The sequence below is a fragment of the Acanthopagrus latus genome, chromosome 5 (genome assembly GCF_904848185.1).
Source record: "Acanthopagrus latus isolate v.2019 chromosome 5, fAcaLat1.1, whole genome shotgun sequence".
Lineage (NCBI taxonomy): Eukaryota > Metazoa > Chordata > Actinopteri > Spariformes > Sparidae > Acanthopagrus > Acanthopagrus latus.
In genome coordinates, this window is record NC_051043.1 from 31,269,675 (window position 1) to 31,291,618 (window position 21,944).

The 21,944-nt window shown below is 43.0% G+C and overlaps 2 protein-coding genes across 14 annotated transcripts in view; one reads left to right on the forward strand and one right to left on the reverse strand.

Annotated features, from left to right (window-relative positions):
• gpsm1a (G protein signaling modulator 1a) overlaps positions 1-21,944 on the forward strand; it is a 24,438-nt gene continuing 2,494 nt past the window's right edge. For 2 of the 10 annotated variants that reach the window (XR_005075023.1, XR_005075024.1), the window contains exon 1: positions 16,722-21,880. The gene's annotated coding sequence lies outside the window, so the exon portion shown is untranslated. The other 8 variants (XM_037097845.1, XM_037097842.1, XM_037097840.1 and 5 more) reach the window with 8 other exon arrangements.
• LOC119019358 (adenylate kinase isoenzyme 5-like) lies at positions 3,407-14,855 on the reverse strand. Of its 4 annotated transcripts, none has more exons than XM_037097849.1 (8): positions 14,732-14,855; positions 7,739-8,232; positions 7,510-7,656; positions 6,092-6,264; positions 5,906-6,019; positions 5,515-5,706; positions 4,055-4,130; positions 3,407-3,874 (listed from the first exon to the last, which is right to left on the reverse strand). In XM_037097849.1, exons 1-8 carry the CDS (start codon positions 14,758-14,760, stop codon positions 3,822-3,824), a joined length of 1,278 nt encoding a protein of 425 aa, XP_036953744.1. In that variant the 5' UTR covers positions 14,761-14,855; the 3' UTR covers positions 3,407-3,821. The 4 variants fall into 4 exon arrangements, with proteins under 4 accessions (XP_036953744.1, XP_036953745.1, XP_036953743.1 ...); XM_037097850.1 differs by lacking the exon at positions 14,732-14,855 and adding an exon at positions 14,569-14,680; XM_037097848.1 differs by lacking the exon at positions 14,732-14,855 and adding an exon at positions 9,319-9,779 and having other exon boundaries at positions 7,739-8,279.

Consider the following 21,944-nt stretch of genomic DNA (forward strand, 5'->3'; position numbering starts at 1 on the left):
ACTTTTTCTGCTGGACAGGTAAGAACCTGCTGGATATATGTTTCACTCTGTGTTTTAACCACAAGGCTAAGATGGCTGCGGTTACATTAATTCTGGCAATAGCTCATATGGCTGTATGATGTTGCAGTTGAGCTACGTAGCTTGTTGCTAAATCTAGCTAGTTAGCTTGTATGCTAACTCTGGTGTTTAGCTTCATCTTTATGGCTACTAGTTAGCAAAAGTGTCTGTAAGTGAGCAGCAGTTATGATAACGTTAGTTTGTGTTCAGTAGCTCTGAAGTGGTTGAACTGGTTCAGAGAACTGATGTACCGATTAGAAATACAAAACTCAGGGCTCATGTTGTTGTTGTTATTTGGAATGCGCCATCTTGTCTATCTGGGGTCCTCTGTTACCATGGTTACAAGCCTGCTCTTCTGTGGGAGGGACTTAGAAGGCAGAGAGGAAGAAAAGATGACCTGGGAGCTGTTTCATTCAAATTATCTGGCCACTTTTTTAGAAAACTCCAGATTGCAGCTTTAAATCACAGTACTTCTGTACCCAAGTTCTCCTTGATAAATAGCAGCTACGATTCAAGATTCAAGATTCAAGAAAACTTTATTTATCTCGAGGGAAATTGTCGTGCAACAGTAGTAAAACAAAGTGAGAAAGGAATACAAAAGTAATAAATAATGGCAAAGTAATAAATAAACAAGTTACTAAGTACACAGAATGCAATCCAACAGTGAGCAGCATAAAACTGAAATAAAAAGTACACAATAAGATTGAATAAAGTGACAAGTGGTATAAAGTGAAAAAAATAGTAAATTTAGCAGCAGCATGAAATAGCAGCAATTTACTAAGTCCAGTGCAGGAGATTTACAAGGTCCAGTGCACACTCAATAAGTGATGGAAGTGATAGGGAATGATATTGATTTGATTTGGCTCAGGTGACAGTGTCTCCACTGTCCCTCCCGCGACCAGAGGTGGATGCATTAAACAGTCTGATGGCCTGAGGGAGAAAAGACTTCCTCAGGCGCTCCGTGTTACATCGGGGTGGGATGAGTCTGCTGCTGAAGGTGCTGCTGTGTGAGTTTAGCACTTGGTGGAGAGGGTGAATGTTGTTGTAGAGGATACTACGCAGTTTGCACAGCATCCTCCTTTCAGACACCACCATCAAAGAGTCCAGTTGGACCCCCAGGATGGAGCCAGTCTTCCTGATGATCCTACTGATCAGCCTGCTGCCCCAGCACACAACCCCAAAAAAGATGGCACTGGCTACCACCGACTGGTAGAACATCCTCAGCATGATGTTGCAGACACTGAAGGACCTGAGTCTCCTCAGGAAATAGAGTCGGCTCTGGCCCTTCTTGTACACAGCCTCTGTGTTCTTGGCCCAGTCCAGTTTGTTATTCAGGTGGACTCCAAGGTATCTGTAATCCTGGACCACCTCAACAGTCACACCGTTGATGGAGACTGGTGTGTGTGCGGCTTTCCTCCTGCGGAAGTCCACCACCAGCTCCTTTGTCTTAGTGGTGTTAAGATGCAGATGGTTATTCTCACACCAATCGACGAAGGAGTCCACAACGCCCCTGTACTCCTCCTCCTTCTCCTCACTGATACAGCCACAGAACTTCTGCAGGTGGCAGGTCTCAGAGTGGAACTGAAAGTCCGAGGTGTACAGGGTGAACAGAAATGGTGAGAGAACAGTTCCCTGTGGTGCCCCGGTGCTGCTGACCACAGTGTCAGACACACCGTCCTGCAGTCTGACATACTGTGGTCGACCTGTCAAATAGTCCGTGATCCAAGAAACCAGGTGAGGGTCCACCCGCATCGCCGTCAGTTTGCTCCCGAGCAGGGCAGGCCGGATGGTGTTGAACGCACTGGAGAAGTCAAAAAACATGATTCTCACAGTGCTTCCTGATCTGTCCAGATGGGTGCTGGCGCGGTGGAGCAGGAAGATGTTGGCGTCCTCCACTTCTAGTTTCTGCTGGTAGGCGAATTGAAGAGGGTCCAGTGACGAGCTGACCAGGGGCCGAAGAATTGAGAGGATCAGCCTCTCCAGAGACTTCGTCAGTGCCACCGGTCTGTAGTCGTTGGGGGTGCTGGGATGCGTCTTCTTCGGTACCAGAACCAGGCAAGATGTCTTCCACAGCACAGGGACCCTCTGCAGACTCAGGCTCAGGTTGAAGATGTGCTGCAGGAGTCCACTCAGCTGGGATGCACACGCTTTGAGGACCCTCGGGCTGACACCGTCGGGACCTGCTGCCTTGCCTGGGTAGAGTCTGCACAGCTCTTTCCTCACCTGAACGTCAGTGTGCCATGTGTGTTGGTGGGGGTGGGGGGAGATGATGGTGGGGTAGAGAGGACAGGTAGGGTGAAGTCCGGAAAGAGCTGTGTGGGAAGGGGGACAGCAGGGCCAGAGGTTTGGAGGTGGGTGGATGTGGAGAAGCTGGGGGAGGGGTAGTTCGGAGCCCTCTCGTCAAATCTATTGAAGAACAGATTCAGCTCGTTGGCACGTACAATCCCCCCCGTTGTCTGGCTTCCAGGTGGTTTGTAGCCAGTGATGCTCCTCATGCCGTTCCACACTTCCTGCAAGTTGTTCTGCTGGAGTTTGTGTTCCAGCTTCCTCCTGTAGCTGTCTTTACCCTGTTGGATCCTCTCCTTAAGCTCCCCCTGGACCCGCCTCATCTGCTCCCTGTCACCATCTCTGAAGGCCCTCTTCTTCTCATGTTCAGATGAGGGCTCGAAGATTGTTTCCATTTTTTCTTTGTTAGTATTATTCATTTGTTAATGACCCTGATGTGTTTCAGAAGCTTTGGTGTCTAGACAGAGCTGGTCATCTGTTCATTGTGAGTGTGAGTGTGTGTGTGCATGCATGTGTATGTGTGTGTGTGTGTGTAGGGGGATGTACAGTACAGTGTGCTACAATGAATACATAAACATCTTTTAATAAAGGTGGTTAAAAGTCAAAACCATCTGTCTCGCTCCTGTTCCTCTGTTCAGTTTATTTCTGTCTTGTTATCTCGTGAGGTGTCGTCACCGGCTGTGTCATTAACATTCCTTGTTGTGATAAGGGTGGTGATTACCCATGATGCTCTCTGTGTCCTTCAGTCTTTAAATAACAGAGCTGATAGTGTTTAACGTGAAGACACGCACACTTCATTTGGGTAAACTTACCCTTTAAGGTGCATTGATGGAGTATAAACTCTGTGAACATAAAGATCAGAGAAATGTTGTTTTTGTTGCATCTTGTTCTCACTTTAGTCTTCACGCAGTTGATTTACTGAGTCGGCCTAAACATCAGTCAGTGGATTCAACATGTGGAGACGACAGCAACAACAACAGATAATCTGAACTGAATTCAACAGCAGACCAAAATTTGGTCATTCACCTGCTGCAAAGAGACAACTGACGGGCAGACATCACAGCCTGATCTATCAATCAATCAATTGACTTTTATTTCCAGACTCATAGTCCAATAAATACACATACCAACACAAACGACAACACATACACAAACAACAACAAGACAATTAAAAAAGGCAATGATACCAGTGTTTCCACATGGATGACTGGTATCGCACAGTACTAAAACCATGGTTTGACAGTTTGCACAATGATGACGTTCCATGAACCAGAATCAGCAAATAAATTTGTAGATTAGGTTTCTCAACAGTGCATGGAATGTGTTGACTCCTACCCCACAAAACAGTTCACTTTTTATTCCCTGAGAATCACAGGGAATATACACGTTAACAAACAAGTTAACAAACGACAGACTGCATTATTATCCAAAAAGAACAGACCATACTGATTACTAATTGGCTCGTGATAAGTTTTGTGTTATTGATCAATAGATCTGACCCCAATGTTGCATTCTGGGATATCAGCAGGACCTGTAGACAAAAGAAACAGATCAAACAATAAGTTACATGGCTCAATCAGTGATTGTATTGCTTTGATCAATAGTAATCAGTGATTATGACAGACAGCTGACTGTGATCAGATCCATCTTTGTTACATCAAACTAAACAGCAGCTAAAAGGAGCACTCATCAATGATTAATCAATTAATACCGTTTAGAAGCAGTTTCTTTCTGATGACTGAACTCAGATCAGCAAATACCTTCTCCTCATCTCGGTCAGCATCCACCTACACACACACACACACGCGCACACACACACACAAACACACACACACACACACACACACACACATATCAGCTGTTAGCTTGTTGGCTAACAGGATGACACCAACAGTTTCCTGTTTTTGTTGAAAAACAAACTTTCCATCAGGATCCAACAATTCTCAATTATTTATCAGTTTCAGGTCGACTTCAAGGAGAATGACATCTGGAGGATGTATGGAGAGCAAACAGGCGTACCTTAGTCTGTAGGTGCACCTGTGTCCTCAGGTGTAGCTGTTGCTGCAGGTGTAGCTGTGTCCTAAGCTGTATCTGTGTTCTCAGGTGAATCTGTGTCCTCAGGTGTACCTATGTTCTCAGGTATACCTGTGCCCTCAGCTGTACCTGTGTTCTCAGGTATACCTGTGCCCTCAGGTGAACTTGTGTTCTCAGGTGTAGCTGTGTTCTCAGGTATACCTGTGTCATCCAGTGTACCTGTGCCCTCAGGTGAACTTGTGTTCTCAGGTGTAGCTGTGTTCTCAGGTATACCTGTGTTCTCAGGTGTAGCTGTGTTCTCAGGTATACCTGTGTTCTCAGGTGTACCTGTGTCCTCAGGTGTACCTGTGCCCTAGGGTGTACTTGTGTTCTCAGGTGTAGCTGTGTTCTCAGGTATACCTGTGTCATCCGGTGTACCTGTGCCCTCAGGTGAACTTGTGTTCTCAGGTGTAGCTGTGTTCTCAGGTATACCTGTGTTCTCAGGTGTACCTGTGTTCTCAGGTATACCTGTGTTCTCAGGTGTACCTGTGTCCTCAGGTGTACCTGTGCCCTAGGGTGTACTTGTGTTCTCAGGTGTAGCTGTGTTCTCAGGTATACCTGTGTTCTCAGGTGTAGCTGTGTTCTCAGGTATACCTGTATTCTCAGGTGTATCTCTGTCCTCAGGTGTACCTGTGTTCTTGGGTGTATCTGTGTTCTCAGGTGTATCTGTGTTCTCAGGTATACCTGTGTTCTCAGGTGTATCTGTGTTCTCAGGTATACCTGTGTTCTCTGGTGTATCTGTGTCCTCAGGTGTACCTGTGTTCTCAGGTGTAGCTGTGTTCTCAGGTGTACTTGTGTTCTCAGGTGTAGCTGTGTTCTCAGGTATACCTGTGTTCTCAGGTGTATCTGTGTCCTCAGGTGTACCTGTGTTCTCAGGTGTATCTGTGTTCTCAGGTATACCTGTGTTCTCAGGTGTATCTGTGTCCTCAGGTGTACCTGTGTCCTCAGGTGTATCTGTGTCCTCAGGTGTACCTGTGTTCTTAGGTGTATCTGTGTTCTCAGGTGTATCTGTGTTCTCAGGTGTATCTGTGTTCTCAGGTATACCTGTGTTCTGAAGTGTAGCTGTGTTCTAAGGGGTATCTGTGTCCTCAGGTGTACCTGTATCTGCAGGTGTAGCTGTCTGTAGTATCTGCTGATGGAGACAATGTCTCTCTGAAACAACTCCAGGCGTCTCCTGAGGGCGTGGCTGTTGTCTCCAAGGAGACCGAGCTGTGTGGCTCGTTGCTGCAGACGACAGCGCAGCGTCTCATTGGAACAGAGCAGAAGCATCACCAGATCAGGGGAGCCAACCTGAACACAGCAGGTGAGGATAATGTCATCAGTCTTTGTGTTTCAACAGTGCCAATAATTGATTTATTGATTTTAGACCTGTTAATAGTATTTGATATTGATTTGCTCTAGGTATGATAGGGTTTTGTTTCATGACCAACTTTAGGTAAAACCACGTCCCCTTCAGCAAACTGCATCAAGCTCCCTGATTGGATGGTACCTGCTCCTGGAAGCTGAGAGCTTGGTGTACGTCTCGTGGAAATCCGTCCACTATAAAGCCTCTTAACTCCTGCTGACCAATCAGCTGTCGCCTCAGCTCCGAGATCGTCTCCTCCTGCAGTCAGGTTACAAGTTAAATCAGTGATGTGTTCAGGTGATGACTGGTGGTTCAGGTGTGTTGACTCACCTGTGGTCCCAGCTCTCCATGACCCATCATTTCTGAAATAACACTCCACTTTCTGCTCGGGGAGGCGTGGCTTAGCAGCTGCCTCCTGAGAAGCTCATCCAATGAGATGACTCTAAGGCTGAAGCACTGAGCCAGCCGAGCCGCCTGACTTCCCTTCCCACTTCCTGGACCACCTGATGGACACAAATGCGGTTCTGACTAGTAAATACACAGAAAAAGACCAAAAGTATCAATCAAGTACAAAACACAACACATAAACAAATCAACTGGACACCTAGAGACAGAGACGTTTCTTCTCGGATTATGTATACTGCCATAAATCGCGTGCACGCTATAAAACATCTGCGCGCACAAATCAAACATTCGCGCGTGCATTTTTTTTTCCCAGAACGCTTTTCCAAGCAGCGAGCTACTTTTAATCCTGCATCCCTGCCCCCTGGAGCAATGTGGTGGGGTGCCAGGAGAAAAACAGCTTAAGTGTGCGCAGAGTCCGCTTGCAATACTTTCCCCTGCTCGCTCGCGAAAGCCTCCTCTCCTCGCTCGGAAAACTTTTTTTTTAGTGTGCGTATTTTGTCAGTAAGGGGGCGGGTCTGGGGGCATACCAACCACCACTGTATCCCCAAATATAGTTGGTTGAGCGTATTTGCCAATCGGACAGCAGGGTACGGCAACACCACTAGGCCTTTTATCTTTATTATTATTATTATTATTATTATTATTATTATTATTATTACTACGTTTATTTATTTATTTAAAATATTACGTTTATAATTTTCAGGGAGAAAAAAGTTGCCTAGATCGAGAATATGCACAAAACAGTTTTACCAAAATAAAAAATGTCTGTGTGCAACAGGGTCCAAGTTACAAAAAATGATCAGCATTTTATCAGAATAATGTCAGTGATGGAGGAAAGAAAAGACAGCACTGAACTTCATTGTTCGGTGTGACATTTTGCAAACATTCAAGTCAAGACACCAAATCACAATACATGTCATTCAGGCATTCAAGGCTGTGTGGTTTGTCCCGTTTGTCCCAGTGGTGTTTCCATTTATATTCGGGGATACGGTGGTGATTGGCATGCCCCCAGGCCTGCCCCCTTACTGACAAAAACTGCCCACCAAAAAAAATTACTTGCACGCAAGCAGGGGGAAAGTTTTCCAAGCGAGGAGAGGAGGGTTTCGCCAGCGAGCAGACTTGGCGCACGCTCGAGCTGTTTTTCCCCTGGCAGGCCACAATATTGCCCCAGGGGCCAGAGATGCAGGATAAAAAATAGCTTGCGAGTGCTCGGAAAACTGCTCACGGAAAAAAGCATGCAGATGTTTGATTTGTGCGCGCGGATGTTTTATCGCACATGTGCAAGTCTCAATGCGCACATGCGATTTATGGCAGTATTCTATGCCCATACTGGATTCTCTTACCGATGATGAAGATGATAAGGGGGCGTGGTCTCTGAGGAGGAAGGATGCTGACTTCCTGCTGGAGCCCAGAACTTTCTGTCATGTCAGAGTCCGAGTCAATAGAGAGCTGAGGCCGGACCGGAGGGGGAGGAGGACCAGATGGAGGAGCTGAGAGGAGGGACAGAGTCAGGAAATGTTTCTGTGACAGCGTCTGAAGGTTCAGACTGAACTCATCAGTGGAGCATCTCACCCTCTAAGTTGAATCCATGTTCCTTCTTCTCAGAGGGGACAGGTGATGGGATACCTGCAGATCCAGGTGCAGCTGGGACAAGGACTTTGGGTTCAGCAGGTGTTTTATGCTTAATGGAGACAGTCGGAGGGATAATCCAAGGTATAGGGTGTACAGTTTGGGCTATATGTGGTACTGCTGGTGTTAATTGGGGGTCTATAGGGGGCACAGATGTTGTTTTAGATGGTGCTGATGGTGTTATAGGGGCTACTGGAGGTGTTGTCTGTGGTGATGGGGGTGTTGTGAAGAGTTTAGGGAGTGGTGCTTGGGGTGTCTGCGGTTTCATTGGAGGTAGTGATAGTTTGGGGGGTCCAGGTGATGTTCTGCAGGGTCCAGGTGTTGAACTAGGGGAACTGGAGCTCAGCTGGTGTCTCTCCAGGAGGATGAAGGTGTCCCATGTGACAGCCTCAGGTCCCCCGAGCTGTGTGGTTGTGGTCAGGCAGCTCTGCAGGAAGCTGACAGGGTCGACAGGACGATGGTACAGAACACCTGTCAACAGACTCTGATACACAGTCAGGTGTTCAGTTTGATCAGCATCAACGAGTCACATCTGCCTGCCTGTCTCTCTGTTTGTATACATATAGTTCCTGTCAGTGAACCACTAAGATTCAGTCAGTCCGGCTCAGTCATGGATCAGTATCTGCTTATCTGCTCCAGCAGTCCGGACCCTTCCGGAGCAGAAAAACAGGACTCCTATTTCCGCCTGATGCTGGAGCATGATGCAACAATTCTGCAGAGAGCTGACAGGAAGTCAGACACTGAAGCAACATCATAACATCTGGCTAACTTTCAGAATAAAACACTCTGTGTTTTATGTCAGCACAAAAATCTAAACAAGAGACAAATACAAGCTCTTCTTCTGATCCTTTGGTTGGAAACACTGTGTTGTGGGTTAGGGTTAAAACTGAGGTCGCCCGTGAGTATATCTCGCCCGAGAATTATTGTGGGAACTCCTTGGTCTCCTAACTCCTGCTGTCCGGTGAGGAAGAAAATACACATTTGGAGTGACGTTTGGGAAGAGCCCTTTTGATCTCCAGATGTAAATGGTGATTCCTGACTCCTAATCCCTGCAGATACACATTTGTGTAACATCAAGTAGTTAATCAAAGGACATCAAGACCCGGATTGATCATTATGTTAAATGTGTGTCCTCCTTCGATGGTGACATGTTGTGGTTTCTTTCTTGTGACAAATGTACTATTGTAGGTCGCTTTGGACAAAAAGGTCTGCTAAATGCCCTAAATATGAATGTAAATGTAAAATGTAAATGTGCATGTAAATGTAAATGTAGATGTAGATGTAGCTGTAAAATGGAAATGTAGATGTAGATGTAAAAGTAAAAGTAAAAGTAAAAGTAAAAGTAAAAGTAAAATGTACATGTAGATGTTAAATGTAAATGTAAATGTACATGTATATCTTTTTAATGTGAATAAAATGATCATCATAACAAACTCTACTGCAGGTTTCTGTTCTTAATGATTTCATGAAGACACGTTTCTCCTCTTGATCTCACCAGAAACTCAAAGACAAAAATGTCTCACCTCGAGCAGTTGAGGCAGGTGATGGTGAGACAGGTACTCCTTCACTTCTCTGTTGCTCATCATCAGCCTTTTCTTCTTCTTCTTCTTCTTCTTCTTCTTCTTCTCCTCCTCCTTTATCGTCAGTCTCTTGACCTTCTGATGTCTCTGGTCCAGCGCTTTTCTTATTTTCCTTTTTCTTTTCCTTGTCTGCAAGTCCGTTCGTTCGTCTATCTATCTATCGATCTATCATCTGTCTCTATTGTTGCAACAGCATTGGAAGCAGTGTGATGATGTCACAGTGATTGACAGCAGCATCAGGTGGCTGCAGACATCTCAGTGGGAACATCATGCTGTTAAGGAGGCTAATGAGCTGTTGGATGACATCATCACTGAGACACCTGGTCACCAAGTCTGATAAATGTAGATGTTTTTCCTCCATTTACAGTTTAACACAAACTTATTTCTGTTTTAACTCATTAAAATGTAAAATGTGTGTGTGTGTGTGCGTGTGTGTGTGTGTGTGTGTGTGAGAGAGAGAGAGACAGAGAGAGAGAGAGAGAGAGAGAGAGAGACAGAGAGACAGAGAGAGACAGAGAGAGAGAGAGAGAGAAAAGAGAGGCCCACAGCAGAAGAGCTGCACTCTCTGGGTTCAGCTGAATGGACCTCAACAATGCAGGAATGTGTGTGTGTGTGTGTTGTGTGTGTGTGTTTTAGAGGCAGGATTTGGGAGCCTCTTTATGGTTGTTATAGCGACAGTGATGTAAGCCCAGAGGGGGAGTTTGTCCTTTCTCTTCTTGTCTTTCATTGTGTCACTGTGTGTGTGTTTAGTGAGTGTGTGTGTGTGTGATTAGTGTGTTTGTGTGCGTGTGTGTGATTAGTGTGTTTGTGTGCGTGTGTGTGTATGTGTGTTGACCATCCGTTTTCACTCGGTGGAGAAACGAGTCGAGAGAAAAGAAGTGAAACAGAGGGAAAAGGAGCGGGCGGTCGAGAAGACAGAGCTGAAGAAACTTGTTGAGGTGAAGTAAGTGAAACAGAAAACTTTCTTTAAACAGCTGATCGAAACAGACTTTATTTAAACGTTGTGTCTCGTCAGCCGTCGTCTCGCCATTTCTGAACAGACTTTATACGCTGAAGCTTTGAGCAAACAAATATTTCCAATCTTGAATTTAGGTGTTTCTGTCTGTGTGTGCATGCTTACAAGTGAGTGTGTACAAGTGAGTGCGTACATGTGAGTGCGTACATGTGAGTGTGTACATGTGAGTCCTCACGCGTGTGTGTGCGTGTAGTTTTGTGCGCGTCTCTGTCTAGTTGCCTCTGGTCGCCACCGGGTGGTGCTAAAGACTTGTGTTTACTGAATGAAGCTCTGTGGGAGGCGACCACAGGGCCACTGCTCATTAATGCATTAGTGTGTGTGTGTGTGTGTGTGTCCTTGTGTAGTAAATGTGATTACACACTGTGTGGTTTTGTGTTGTTGTTGACCTACTTCTGCTGAAGCTGAACGAAGCAGAGACACTTTACTTCATCTGGAAGCAGACTGCTATATATCTAAACTACATCTACATCATTTAGACTGCATCTTTGTATTTGTACTGCATCTTTATACTTGTACTGCATCTTTATATTCGTACTGCATCTTTATATATAAACTGAATCTTTATATTTATACTGCATATTTATATTTGTAATGCATCTTTATTTCTAAACTGCATCTTTATATTTATACTGCATCTTTATATTTATACTCCATATTTATATTCATACTGCATCTTTATATTTATACTGCATATTTATATTTATACTGCATCTTTATAAATATACTCGAACATTCAAAAACCTTAGATCCACGCTTTCACTGAATTGTTTCAAGTCTCTAGATATAGGCCACGCCCATTTCCGTCTACCGTTTTTTTCCTTTTTTTGCAAATTCACAAAATGTTGCAACTACACCTACTTTTTCGAACTCCTCCCAGGCAATTTAACCAATTTGCACAACACTTTGGAGACAGCATCTGTGGACCCTCCTGACAAAATTTATTAAAAGAATTTAAAGAAGTTATTAAAAGATTTGGTTCCAAACAGGAAATGATGTATATCTCCACATTGGTGTGTCCAAATTACATGAAACTCACGGTACTACTTCCATATGAGCCCCTGAGGCCCTGTGCAAAAATTTGGATGATGACCAGAAGATGGAGCTTTTAAAATTAAAGTACTTTATATCTCCACATCAGTTGGTCTGATTAACACGAGGGTTAGCTTGGTATGATTATTGTCAGTGCCTTCCTGAGGATATCTGACGAAGGACTTACCGATCCACCACTAGGTGGCGCTCTGGTGGCCATCCGATTTAATATTTGGCACTGTGCCCACACCATAACTCTTATGAAAATGGAATTCATAGGGGTGGTCTAGAATGGCCCCTGTAACTCACACACCAAAAATGACCAGCAGGTGGCGCTATTGTAAACCTCTCTGTCTCTCAACCTCTTCTTGTGCTTCATACTATGAGCTACAGACACCATTCCACATTTTAAAAAGTCAGAAGACCTTGAACTATTGGGCATGAATTCAGCTTTTTAAAATCTTTTACGGTTTTTAAATAATCACAGTTTTATCTTGAGGATTTTTAGGCCTTCTTCTGATTTTATAATGGGTGTGTATTGCATTAGCTAGAGTGCATGACATCATCGCAAGAGTGTAGAGCAGCTGGAAAAAAACACTTCACATGGACAATATATACATAGTGTAGAAAATCTTGTTGGCTTTCAGCTGATGATCTTATTTCAGATGTAGGACTTACACTTTTGGCTGTAGCAGCCCTAGAGCAACAAGCACTCCAGCAACTCCCCCATAAGCTACAATGTTAATTTTGAGCCTAAATTTCTGAAGTAGACCAGATGGTACCTGTTTTGTCTCTCACTCTGCCACCCTCATTTTTTACTCTGCAGAAATGAAAAAGACATCACAGAGTTCAGCAATGTCTCGTGTTATGCAATATATATATTATATATATATATTGGCAATAACCAATACATTTCTTTCAACAATTGCAGGAGTTTGGGAGATGTTTTCCTTTTCATTGTTATGTGGACATTTTCAACTTTGGCTACGTTACTGTTCCAGCATACAGTGCCTTGCAAAAGTATTCACCCCCCTTGAACTTTTCCTCATTGTAACATTTTAACTACAAATATAAATTATTTTATTGGGTTTTTATGTGATAGACCAACACAAAGTGGTGCATAGTTGTGAAGTGGAGGGAAAATGATACATGGTTTTAATTATTTTTTACAAATAAAAAACAGAAAAGTGTGGTGTGCAAAAGTATTCATCCCCCTGAGTCAACACTTTGTAGAACCACCTTTAGCTGCAATGACAGCTGCAAGTGTTTTGGGGTGAGTCTCTACCAGCGATGCACATATAGAGACTGAAATATTTTCCCATTCTTCCTTGCAAAATAGCTCAAGCTTAGTCTGATTAGATGGAGAGTGTCTGTAAACAGCAATTTTCAAGTCTTGCCAGGGATTCTCAAGTTGATTTAGGTCTGGACTGTGACTGGGCCATTCAGTGCAGTGTGTGGGAGGGGTGGAATACTGTGCGCTTTGTTTGTCTATACACTCCGTTCTGTCATTTCTTGTTTTCATGTTTTGGAGTGCTGGCATGAGACTAGCTGTTATGTCCGTTCAGGACAAATTAACCTGTGTTTGTTTGGTAATGCCTCGCTGCATACTAGTTTAGTATGCAGCTGTTTTTGTCTGAAATAGTGAAGTTTCACTTTTATCAAAAGTAAAGAGAGTTGCGTGCATAAACCTCTAGTCCAGCGCCTTTTTTATACACAACACAAGTGCCACCCGCTTATTGCATCTCATGCAAGTGCAGAACATACACGCCACTCTGGAGCTGGCAGCATGTCGAAGCAGTTTGTTCAATGCAACTTTTCTACCGAACGGGTCAGACAAGAGGCAACAGAGTGGTCGGATAAAGGCAGCTGGCTGTTGGTTTAAGTCTGGGTGGTGTGTGGAGGCCTTAATAGTTGTCCTGTGGACAGATTCTCCCTCCTGAGCTGTGGATCTCTGCAGCTCCTCCAGAGATATCATGGGCCTCTTGGCTGCTTTTCTGATCAAAGCTCTCCTTGCCCAGCCTGTCAGTTTAGGTGGACGGCCATGTCTTGGTAGGTTTGCAGTTGTGCCATACTCTTTCCATTTTCATGTGATGGATTGAACAGTGCTCTGTGAGATGTTCAAAGCTTGGGATATTTTTTTCATATTCTAACCATGCTTTAAACTTCTCCACAACTTTATCCCTGACCTGTCTGGTGTGTTCCCCGAGCTTCGTGATGCTGTTGGTTCACTAATGTTCTCTATCAAACCTCTGAGGCTTTTACAGAACAGCTGTATTTACACTGAGATTAGATTACACACAGGTGGACCCCATTCACTAATTAGGTGACTTCTGAAGGAAACTGGTTGCAAAGGATTTTATTTAAGGCTATCAGAGTAAAGAGGGATGGATACTTTTGCACACCACTCTTTTCTGTTTTTTATTTGTTAAAAAAAAAGTAAAACCATGTATCATTTTCCTTCCTCTTCATAATTATGCACCACTTTGTGTTGGTCTATCCCATAAAATCCCAATACAACACATTTACATAGGGAGGCGGCCTGACCATGGCTGACTGAAGACGTATTTTCAACGAGCTCCCACTTCCACTTGATTTTATCTGATTTATCTGCAGGTTAGTTGTCCTTTTTTGACTTGATACGCTAGTACAGTGCCGAAAGCCTAAACAAGAAGAAGAAAAGTAAAGTTTTGACAAGCTGCAATGTCGAAACAGACGAAGATTCAGGCACGAAAGGGGGCTAATGCTTCAGCCGCTAGCGGTAGCCAAGCAGAGTACTCGCCGCCACAAGCTAGCGGAACCTCACCGGACATGGACATGACTGCTCTCATCCACAAGATAACGCAAAACTTCAGCGAAGTGATGGAGGAGAAACTCGATAAGTTTTCCAACATGCTAGAAAAGATTTCCTCGACCTTAGAGAGCCAGTCGAAGCGTATTACTGCCGCGGAGCAACGTGTCTCAGATGTGGAGGACGTAGTGACAGACCCAGAGACCAGACTCGCCTCCGCGGAAATGAAAATAAAGCAAATGGCTGATGGCATAGATGATCTGGAGAACCGAAGTAGGCGAGACAATATTCGTATCCTCAACTTGGAAGAAGGCACAGAGGGAAAGGAGCCTATACAGTTTTTTGAAACCTGGCTGCCTACCGTGCTTGGACTGTCTACAAGCGCCGAGAAGAGCCGTATTAAGATCGACCGGGTGCACCGCAGCCTGGGGCCGAGGGGAGCGCGCCCTCGGCCGGTGATAATATAACTTCATAACCCCAGGGACAAGCTGAGGATGATGGCAGCGGCGAGGAAGAAGCCTGACCTGGAGCACGACGGGAGGCGGATCCTCATTCATCAGGATTTGTCTCCCGTGATCAGAGGGAAACGCCGCGCCTTCAACGACGTGTGTCGGGCCCTGATAAGCAAAGGAATCCGGTTTGGGATGCGCTTCCCCGCCACGCTTACCGTGAACCACAATGGCAAGGAACACAGGTTCGAGGCAAGGGGAGATGCTGAGGACTTTCTGAAGACGTTGGGCTAGAGGTTGACTCGGGGCTGCACATCATCTTATGAGTTTACATGTCTGCACAATGAGGTTCTGAGTAAGTTATTATACTGATACGGAGGCTATACATCTCTGACAGAGTATCAGTGTGATTGGACAGTAAGAGGGGGTAAAAGGAAAAACAAGGCCTGTTTTAATCTATACGCTAAGCTATGTTAATGTTAGGCTAAGCCAGTCCTTCTCAAATAGGGGGGGCGCGAGTGCTTGCTCTTGTTGTATTCGATGAAAGTGTAATTGCACATCCAGAACGTAGGTGGCAGTGTTGCTCTCATTGTGCGCACTATTATCTCGGTGGTGTTTTTTAACAGAGCCGGCGGTAAGAGATGTAAACAAACTGAGGGAACATGGAAAAATATTTGACAGGGATGAAAAGAAAGGCCGTTAGAGAGGAAGATAATGAGACAAAGGAAAGTCACTCAAAACCCAAGACAAGGAAATATGACAACACGTATGTAGCGCTGGGCTTCACTGTAACTACGGTCGGGGACGAGGAAAGACCGGTGTGTTTATTGTGTCTAAAATGTTGGCAGCGGACAGCATGAAGCCGAATAAATTAAGGCGTCACTTAAACACAGTACATCCCAATCATGCCGACAAACCGCTTGAGTTTTTTCAGAGAAAACACGCCGAATATTGCCAGCAATCATCCCGTTTTTTGACTGCTACGTCAGTTAACCAACGAGCACTGTTAGCATCATATAAGGTAGCGCACCAAACTGCTCAGTGCAAGAAACCCCACACCATCGCAGAGGAGCTGATACTGTCTGCAGCAGTAGACATGGTCTCTGTCATGCTGGATGATGCAAGTGCTGCAAAACTAAAAACTATCTTGTAAGAGACTAAGAAACAATGTTAATAAAGTTATTCCTTGTTGCAAGTTGATCTATATGTCTTTTTTTCCTTTTCTCTGTACATATAAGAAGTTTTGGACAAATGATACTAATTGTAATCGTGTCGGGGGGGCCTGCAACATTTTCTTCTTCCTAAGGGGGGCCTAACAGAAAACAATTGAGAACCACTGGGCTAAGCTAAGTTTTTTTTCTACGGTTATTCCTAATATTTTGAGTTAACATTTCGTGTCGCAGTCACAGGCACTAGATTGTTGGTTGAGAGAGGATGACGCTACATTCATTTAAATTACCAGAATATAGACATGTATATCAATATTTGTATCTTGTGGGAGTGGGAAGTGTTAAAATAATTCTGCGATAATTTAGAACTGGAGGAAGGAGATCGGAATCAGCTCAAGGTTCAAACAAGGTTTTAATCTTGTACAAGAGGAGCATTCACAGAGCAACACGCAGGTCTGTTACAAAGTGAAGACTCAACATGTGAAGAGAAAAGCATGGTATTTATCCCTCTCTGTGGGTGTGTTTTTCCACTCCGATAGTTCCTAATTTATGACCTGCACTTAAAGAAATACTTCACAGAGAAGGAAGTGATAAGCTCCAGTGGTCACTCAACACCAGACATAGGTAATAAAACGACATAAAACAAGGTCACAAGTTGCAGGTCATGTTAAACAACTCCATTGAACATTCCTGTGTCAGACTTCAGTTCACATCTCTGTTTTAAGTACAAAATTTCCATCACAGGAAGGAAGTGTGGAGATTGTTTGGGTAGCTTTTTTTCTTTCTATTTTCTTTGGGTTCGCCTATGAGTGGAATACACTCGTTTAGACCTTTTTTACATGTTGTAACTTTGGTCTCATTTGCACTATGTGTGCTTTTTCCCACAGAGAGGACAGGTTTCACCTCTCTGCCCCAATACCATCGGGGATCTGGTGCAGTTGTAGTTCAGTTCCTGCATCAGATTGATGAAGTGGAAGGTCACTTTTGTGTTCTCTATGTTGCTCTTTGTTCTTTGTTTTTCCTGACACGCGTTACAGACAATGCCTTAATAGTGAAAAGACTAGCTGTCACATTTAAGTTAAAACAGGTAGGGAGTTATATTATAAAACCCCACAGAGATTATGGCTGAATTGAACTTCGTAAGTTATAATATAAGAGGAGTTAATAGCCCAATCAAAAGAAAGAAAATCCTGGGTCAATTAAAGAGGTTACGGTGTTCTGTTGCTCTGATTCAAGAGACGCACTTGTCTCAAACCGAACACTTAAAACTGAAGAGAGAATGGGTGGATCAGGTGTACAGTGCTTCATGTGGGAGAAGGAAGAAGAGAGGAGTTGCTATACTATTTCATAAATCGGTGTACTACAGTACTGAAAAAATTGTTCAGGATGATGAAGGCCGATATGTCATGGTAATAGGCACAATTGGAGGGAAAAAAATAACTATACTGAATATATACGCCCCAAACGAAGACTGCCCTTTCTTTTTTAAAAAAATAGCAACTTTGTTAGCTGACAAAAGTGAGGGGATCATCATAATAGGAGGTGACTTCAACTGCACCCTGAATTCAAAATTGGATAGACTACCTGCAACCAGGAAGCCTCCATCCAAAATGTCTAAGGGCTTATCATATATGATGAAAGAACTGGGTCTAGTGGACATTTGGCGGCAGCTCCATCCTAATGAGAGAGATTTCACTTATATGTCTCAAGTGCATGGGAGCTACTCAAGAATAGATCTTTTTTGTGTATCAAAGACAGAAATGTATAGAATAAAAGACAGTACAGTCGAACCAATTACTATTTCAGATCTTGGCCCTGTGACTATGAAAATCAACCTAGGTGCGGACAATCACTTCAGACACTGGAGGCTTAATGTATCCCTGTTAACGGATATGAATATTAGGCAAGAATTGAGGGAGGCTCTGACTGAATACTTTATTATAAATGATGATGGTAATGTCTCCCCCTCAATTGTATGGGAGGCTAGTAAAGCCACTATAAGAGGCAAAATTATTTCTATAGTGTCCAGAATAAAAAAAACAAAGACTCGCTAAACAACAGAGTTTGGAAGATGAAATAAAAAAATTAACAAGAGAACACAAACAATTTGGAAAGAAAGACACTTTGAAAATACTAAAGGAAATGAGACAACAACTGGATAAGGTTCTGACGTATAAAGCAGAGGGTGCCCTGAGATTTACTAATAGAAAATATTATGAAATGGGAAACAAGGCTAGCAGGCTTTTGGCTTTTCAACTCAGAAAAGCTCAATCTAGCCGTGCAGTTCCAAAAATTAGGAATCCTGAAACCAATCTTATTGAGACAGATCGCAGTAGAATAGCAAACTCATTTTCCACGTACTACAAACAACTATATAAAGCTGAAGACCTTGAATTTAAGGAAAAAAGAATCTTAGAGTTTTTAAAACCACTTAAAATGAATAAACTATCAAATGAGGAGATGGAACTTTTAATACAGCCTATCACAGAGAGTGAAATTAGGGAAACCATTCTTAAAATCAAAAACAATAAATCACCAGGAATAGATGGTTTCTCTGGAGAATACTATAAGATATTTATGAACGAACTCACGCCTATACTGTGCAAATTATATAACTATGTTCTAAAATCAGGAGACCTCCCAAATTCATGGTCAGAAGCCATACTATCAGTAATACATAAGGAGGGAAAAGATCCCCTCCAATGTAATAGCTATCGCCCAATAAGTTTACTCTGTGTAGATTATAAAATCCTAAGCTCTATATTAGCAGTCAGAATTCAAAGAAATATAAAAAAATTAATACAACCAGATCAAACAGGGTTTATATTAGGACGTCAAGGATCAAATAATATAAGAAGAGCTTTAAATCTGCAAGCAATAGCAGCAGGAGACAGTCAACCGTCAATGCTTCTCGGCTTAGATGCCGAGAAGGCATTTGATAGGGTGGACTGGCAGTTTCTGAAACAGACACTAATAGAAATGGGCTTTGGGAATAGTCACTGTTCTAGCTTTTTTAGGATTGAACGAGGGGTGAGACAAGGAGACTCACTGTCACCCATCTTATTTGCTATCAGTATCGAGCCTCTGGCAGAGACAATACGCCAAAATGCTCAAATTCAAGGGATAACAGATGAAGGAGGCTCAATTCATAAACTAGCTCTGTTCGCGGATGACATTTTACTTTTTGTAAAAAATCCATTCTCTTCCATTCCACTTATGAAAACCTTGCACGAATACGGATCAGTGTCCGGATATAAAATTAATGAAAATAAATCAGAAGCCATGATGATTTCAGGCATCTGGCCTACGCAACTGAATAATAGTGTCTCCTTTCGCTGGTCTAAACAAGGATTTAGGTATTTGGGAATAATTATTACCCCTAATCCCACCCAACTATTTGAGGCAAATTACAACAAATTAATTAAACAAATTAAAAATGATGTGGCACGGTGGGAAATTATGCCACTGTCCCTCATAGGAAGAATAGAGACGGTAAAAATGAATCTACTACCGAGACTTCTCTTCTTGTTTCAATCCCTCCCTATTAGAGTGCCAGTTACCACATTAAAAATGTTAGATAGATTAGTTTCAACATTTATATGGCAAAAGAAGAGACCAAGGATAAGATTGAAATCCCTTCACCTACCTAAAGACAAGGGAGGTTTAGGTTTACCAAATCTCAAAAGATATTACTGGGCTGCACAGATAAGTGCTATAGTGGCACGGATCAGAAAGGACCAAGAGACAATATGGACTAAGATGGAGCAAGATTCTGTAAAGGAGGTCTCCTTAGCAGTACTCCCTTTCATAGATGTAAAGTCAGTTAATAAAATCAAAATAAAGAACGAATGGATAAAACATACCTTAAAAGTCTTGACACCTGTGAAGAAAATGCTTAAGGGACCAAAGTCGATCTCAGGGGCCCTATTGATTGTAGGAAATATAGATTTCCCGCCCTCCCTATGGGACAGTGGGTTCAGAAGGTGGGCAGACAAAGGTCTCCGTACAATTAATCAACTTTTTATAGGAACGGAATTTAAATCATTCTCTCAACTTCAGGAGCAATTTGGCCTCTCATCAAAAGATTTTCACAGATATCTTCAGATCAGGCATTATGTCACAAGTCACAAGGAAAAGGACATGGTCAGAGATAACCCCAATGAAATAGAAGAGTACTTAATCAACATTTTGGAGAAACAACACCCAACAAAAAAACATCTATCTAACATATACAAAAGACTAGTAATGGATGCTTATCAAAACACGGAATATATTAAAGAAAAATGGGAACTAGAAATGAATGTTATAATTGAAGACTCTGAATGGAATGACGTGTGGGCAGGATGCCATAAGGGTATTAATAGTCAATTATGGAAAGAATTTGATTGGAAGGTAAAGATTAGATTTTTTAACACTCCCCTTATTATTTCTACGTACGTGAAGAATTCCAGTGCAGCATTATGCTGGCGAAATTGTGGTAATACTGGAGACACCACACACATTTTCTGGGATTGCTCAGTTCTGAGTGGGTTCTGGGATGACATCAAAAGGGGGATTGATACTATGTTGGGGATAGATGTTGCTCTGGATCCAAAACTGTTTTTATTAGGAATTATTCCGAAAGATGTGTACAATGCTGAGCAACGATATGTACTGCGGATTCTTCTGCTTGTTGCGAAGAAAATGATAACAGTAAACTGGAGAGACGTGAAACCTCCAACCATGGATCAATGGTCCCAGAGACTGAAAGATGTCTACACAATGGAAAAAATGACAGCCAGTTTGCAGCTGAAAACAGACATCTTTGATCAGAGATGGTCCTGCATTGCCAGATATCTGGGGTTGGAATTTTGACTACCTGTTTGTCCATTCATGTGTTTTTGCTTTCTTTATGGCAGCCGGTCTCGATACGTATGCTTAGTGATATGTTGGATGATGTGTCAGGAATTGTCTTGTTTTGTTAAGTGAAAAAGTTTAAATAAAAAGTTAAAAAAAAAACAAAAAACAAACACATTTACATTTGTGGTTTAAACATGACAAAATGTAGAAAGTGGGGTGAATACTTTTGCAAGGCACTGTATGTACAGCCAGAGAAACTGTTCACCTTTTAAAGCTCTTTCAGCCCTCTTACTTTTCAGCTTTTCAGCCTTGTCAGCCTTTTAAAATAGTCATCTCTCTGCCTTTTCAGCTTCTTCTAACCCTTCATACAGCTTTACGTTCAGCTGGAGAAACTGTTAACCTATCATTAGGGCCGCTACTCACGCAGAGGGGCAGAGTGTCACTCTGCCTGCTTCTTCATGGGACCTCGCGTCAATTAGCCACCTGGCTCCTCTGTCCACTGGTGGCTCTGGCCTGGGTGCTGCGGTTGGTGCTCTCCCTCTATTAAATCGATGCTTCCTGCTTCTTCGCCCGCTCAATGCGTCCTGTCTCTCCTCCTGCTTTCTCTTGCCACTCTTGCAAGTCTTGCCAATCTTGCTCTCTCAGGTGTGGTGATTGTGCCGAGGGGTGTCACAACCAGGATAAGGTTTTTTCCAAAAAAATCGCACAACACACTCCCAGTGTACAATACATGCAATAAAAACACAAAGATAAAATTACACACTAAAGTCAGAAATGTTACAAGTTAAAAACAACGGGAGCTTAAAATGCACACAATAAAATTACCATACCCATGTGACATGTAGATTGCAGGGAGTTCTTCTAACTTCAGAATACATTGTTTAATACCTGCAGGAGCAGCCCACCAAATTAGAGTGGAAAAACTTCCTCAAGAGATTGTTGGACTGCTTGCAGCTTTAATTATATTTATACTTCTTCTCTATATTTACACTGAATCTTTATATGTATTCTCATATTTATATTTATATTGCATCTTCATATTTATACTGCATATTTAGCTAACGCTGTCACAGTAACAGACTCCATGTTTCCTGTCTGATCAGAGGTCTGTTGTGACATCACCATGGTAACTAATGCTGCACATCTGACCAGGTCTGGAAGACAAGTGGTTCAGACTCTCAGCTGATGTTAAATACGTAAAACTGCTTCACTAAACGTAAAAAAACCAAGCTGTCGTCATGTTGTGGTCTGTTGCCATAGTAACCGTCAGTTTCTGGTCA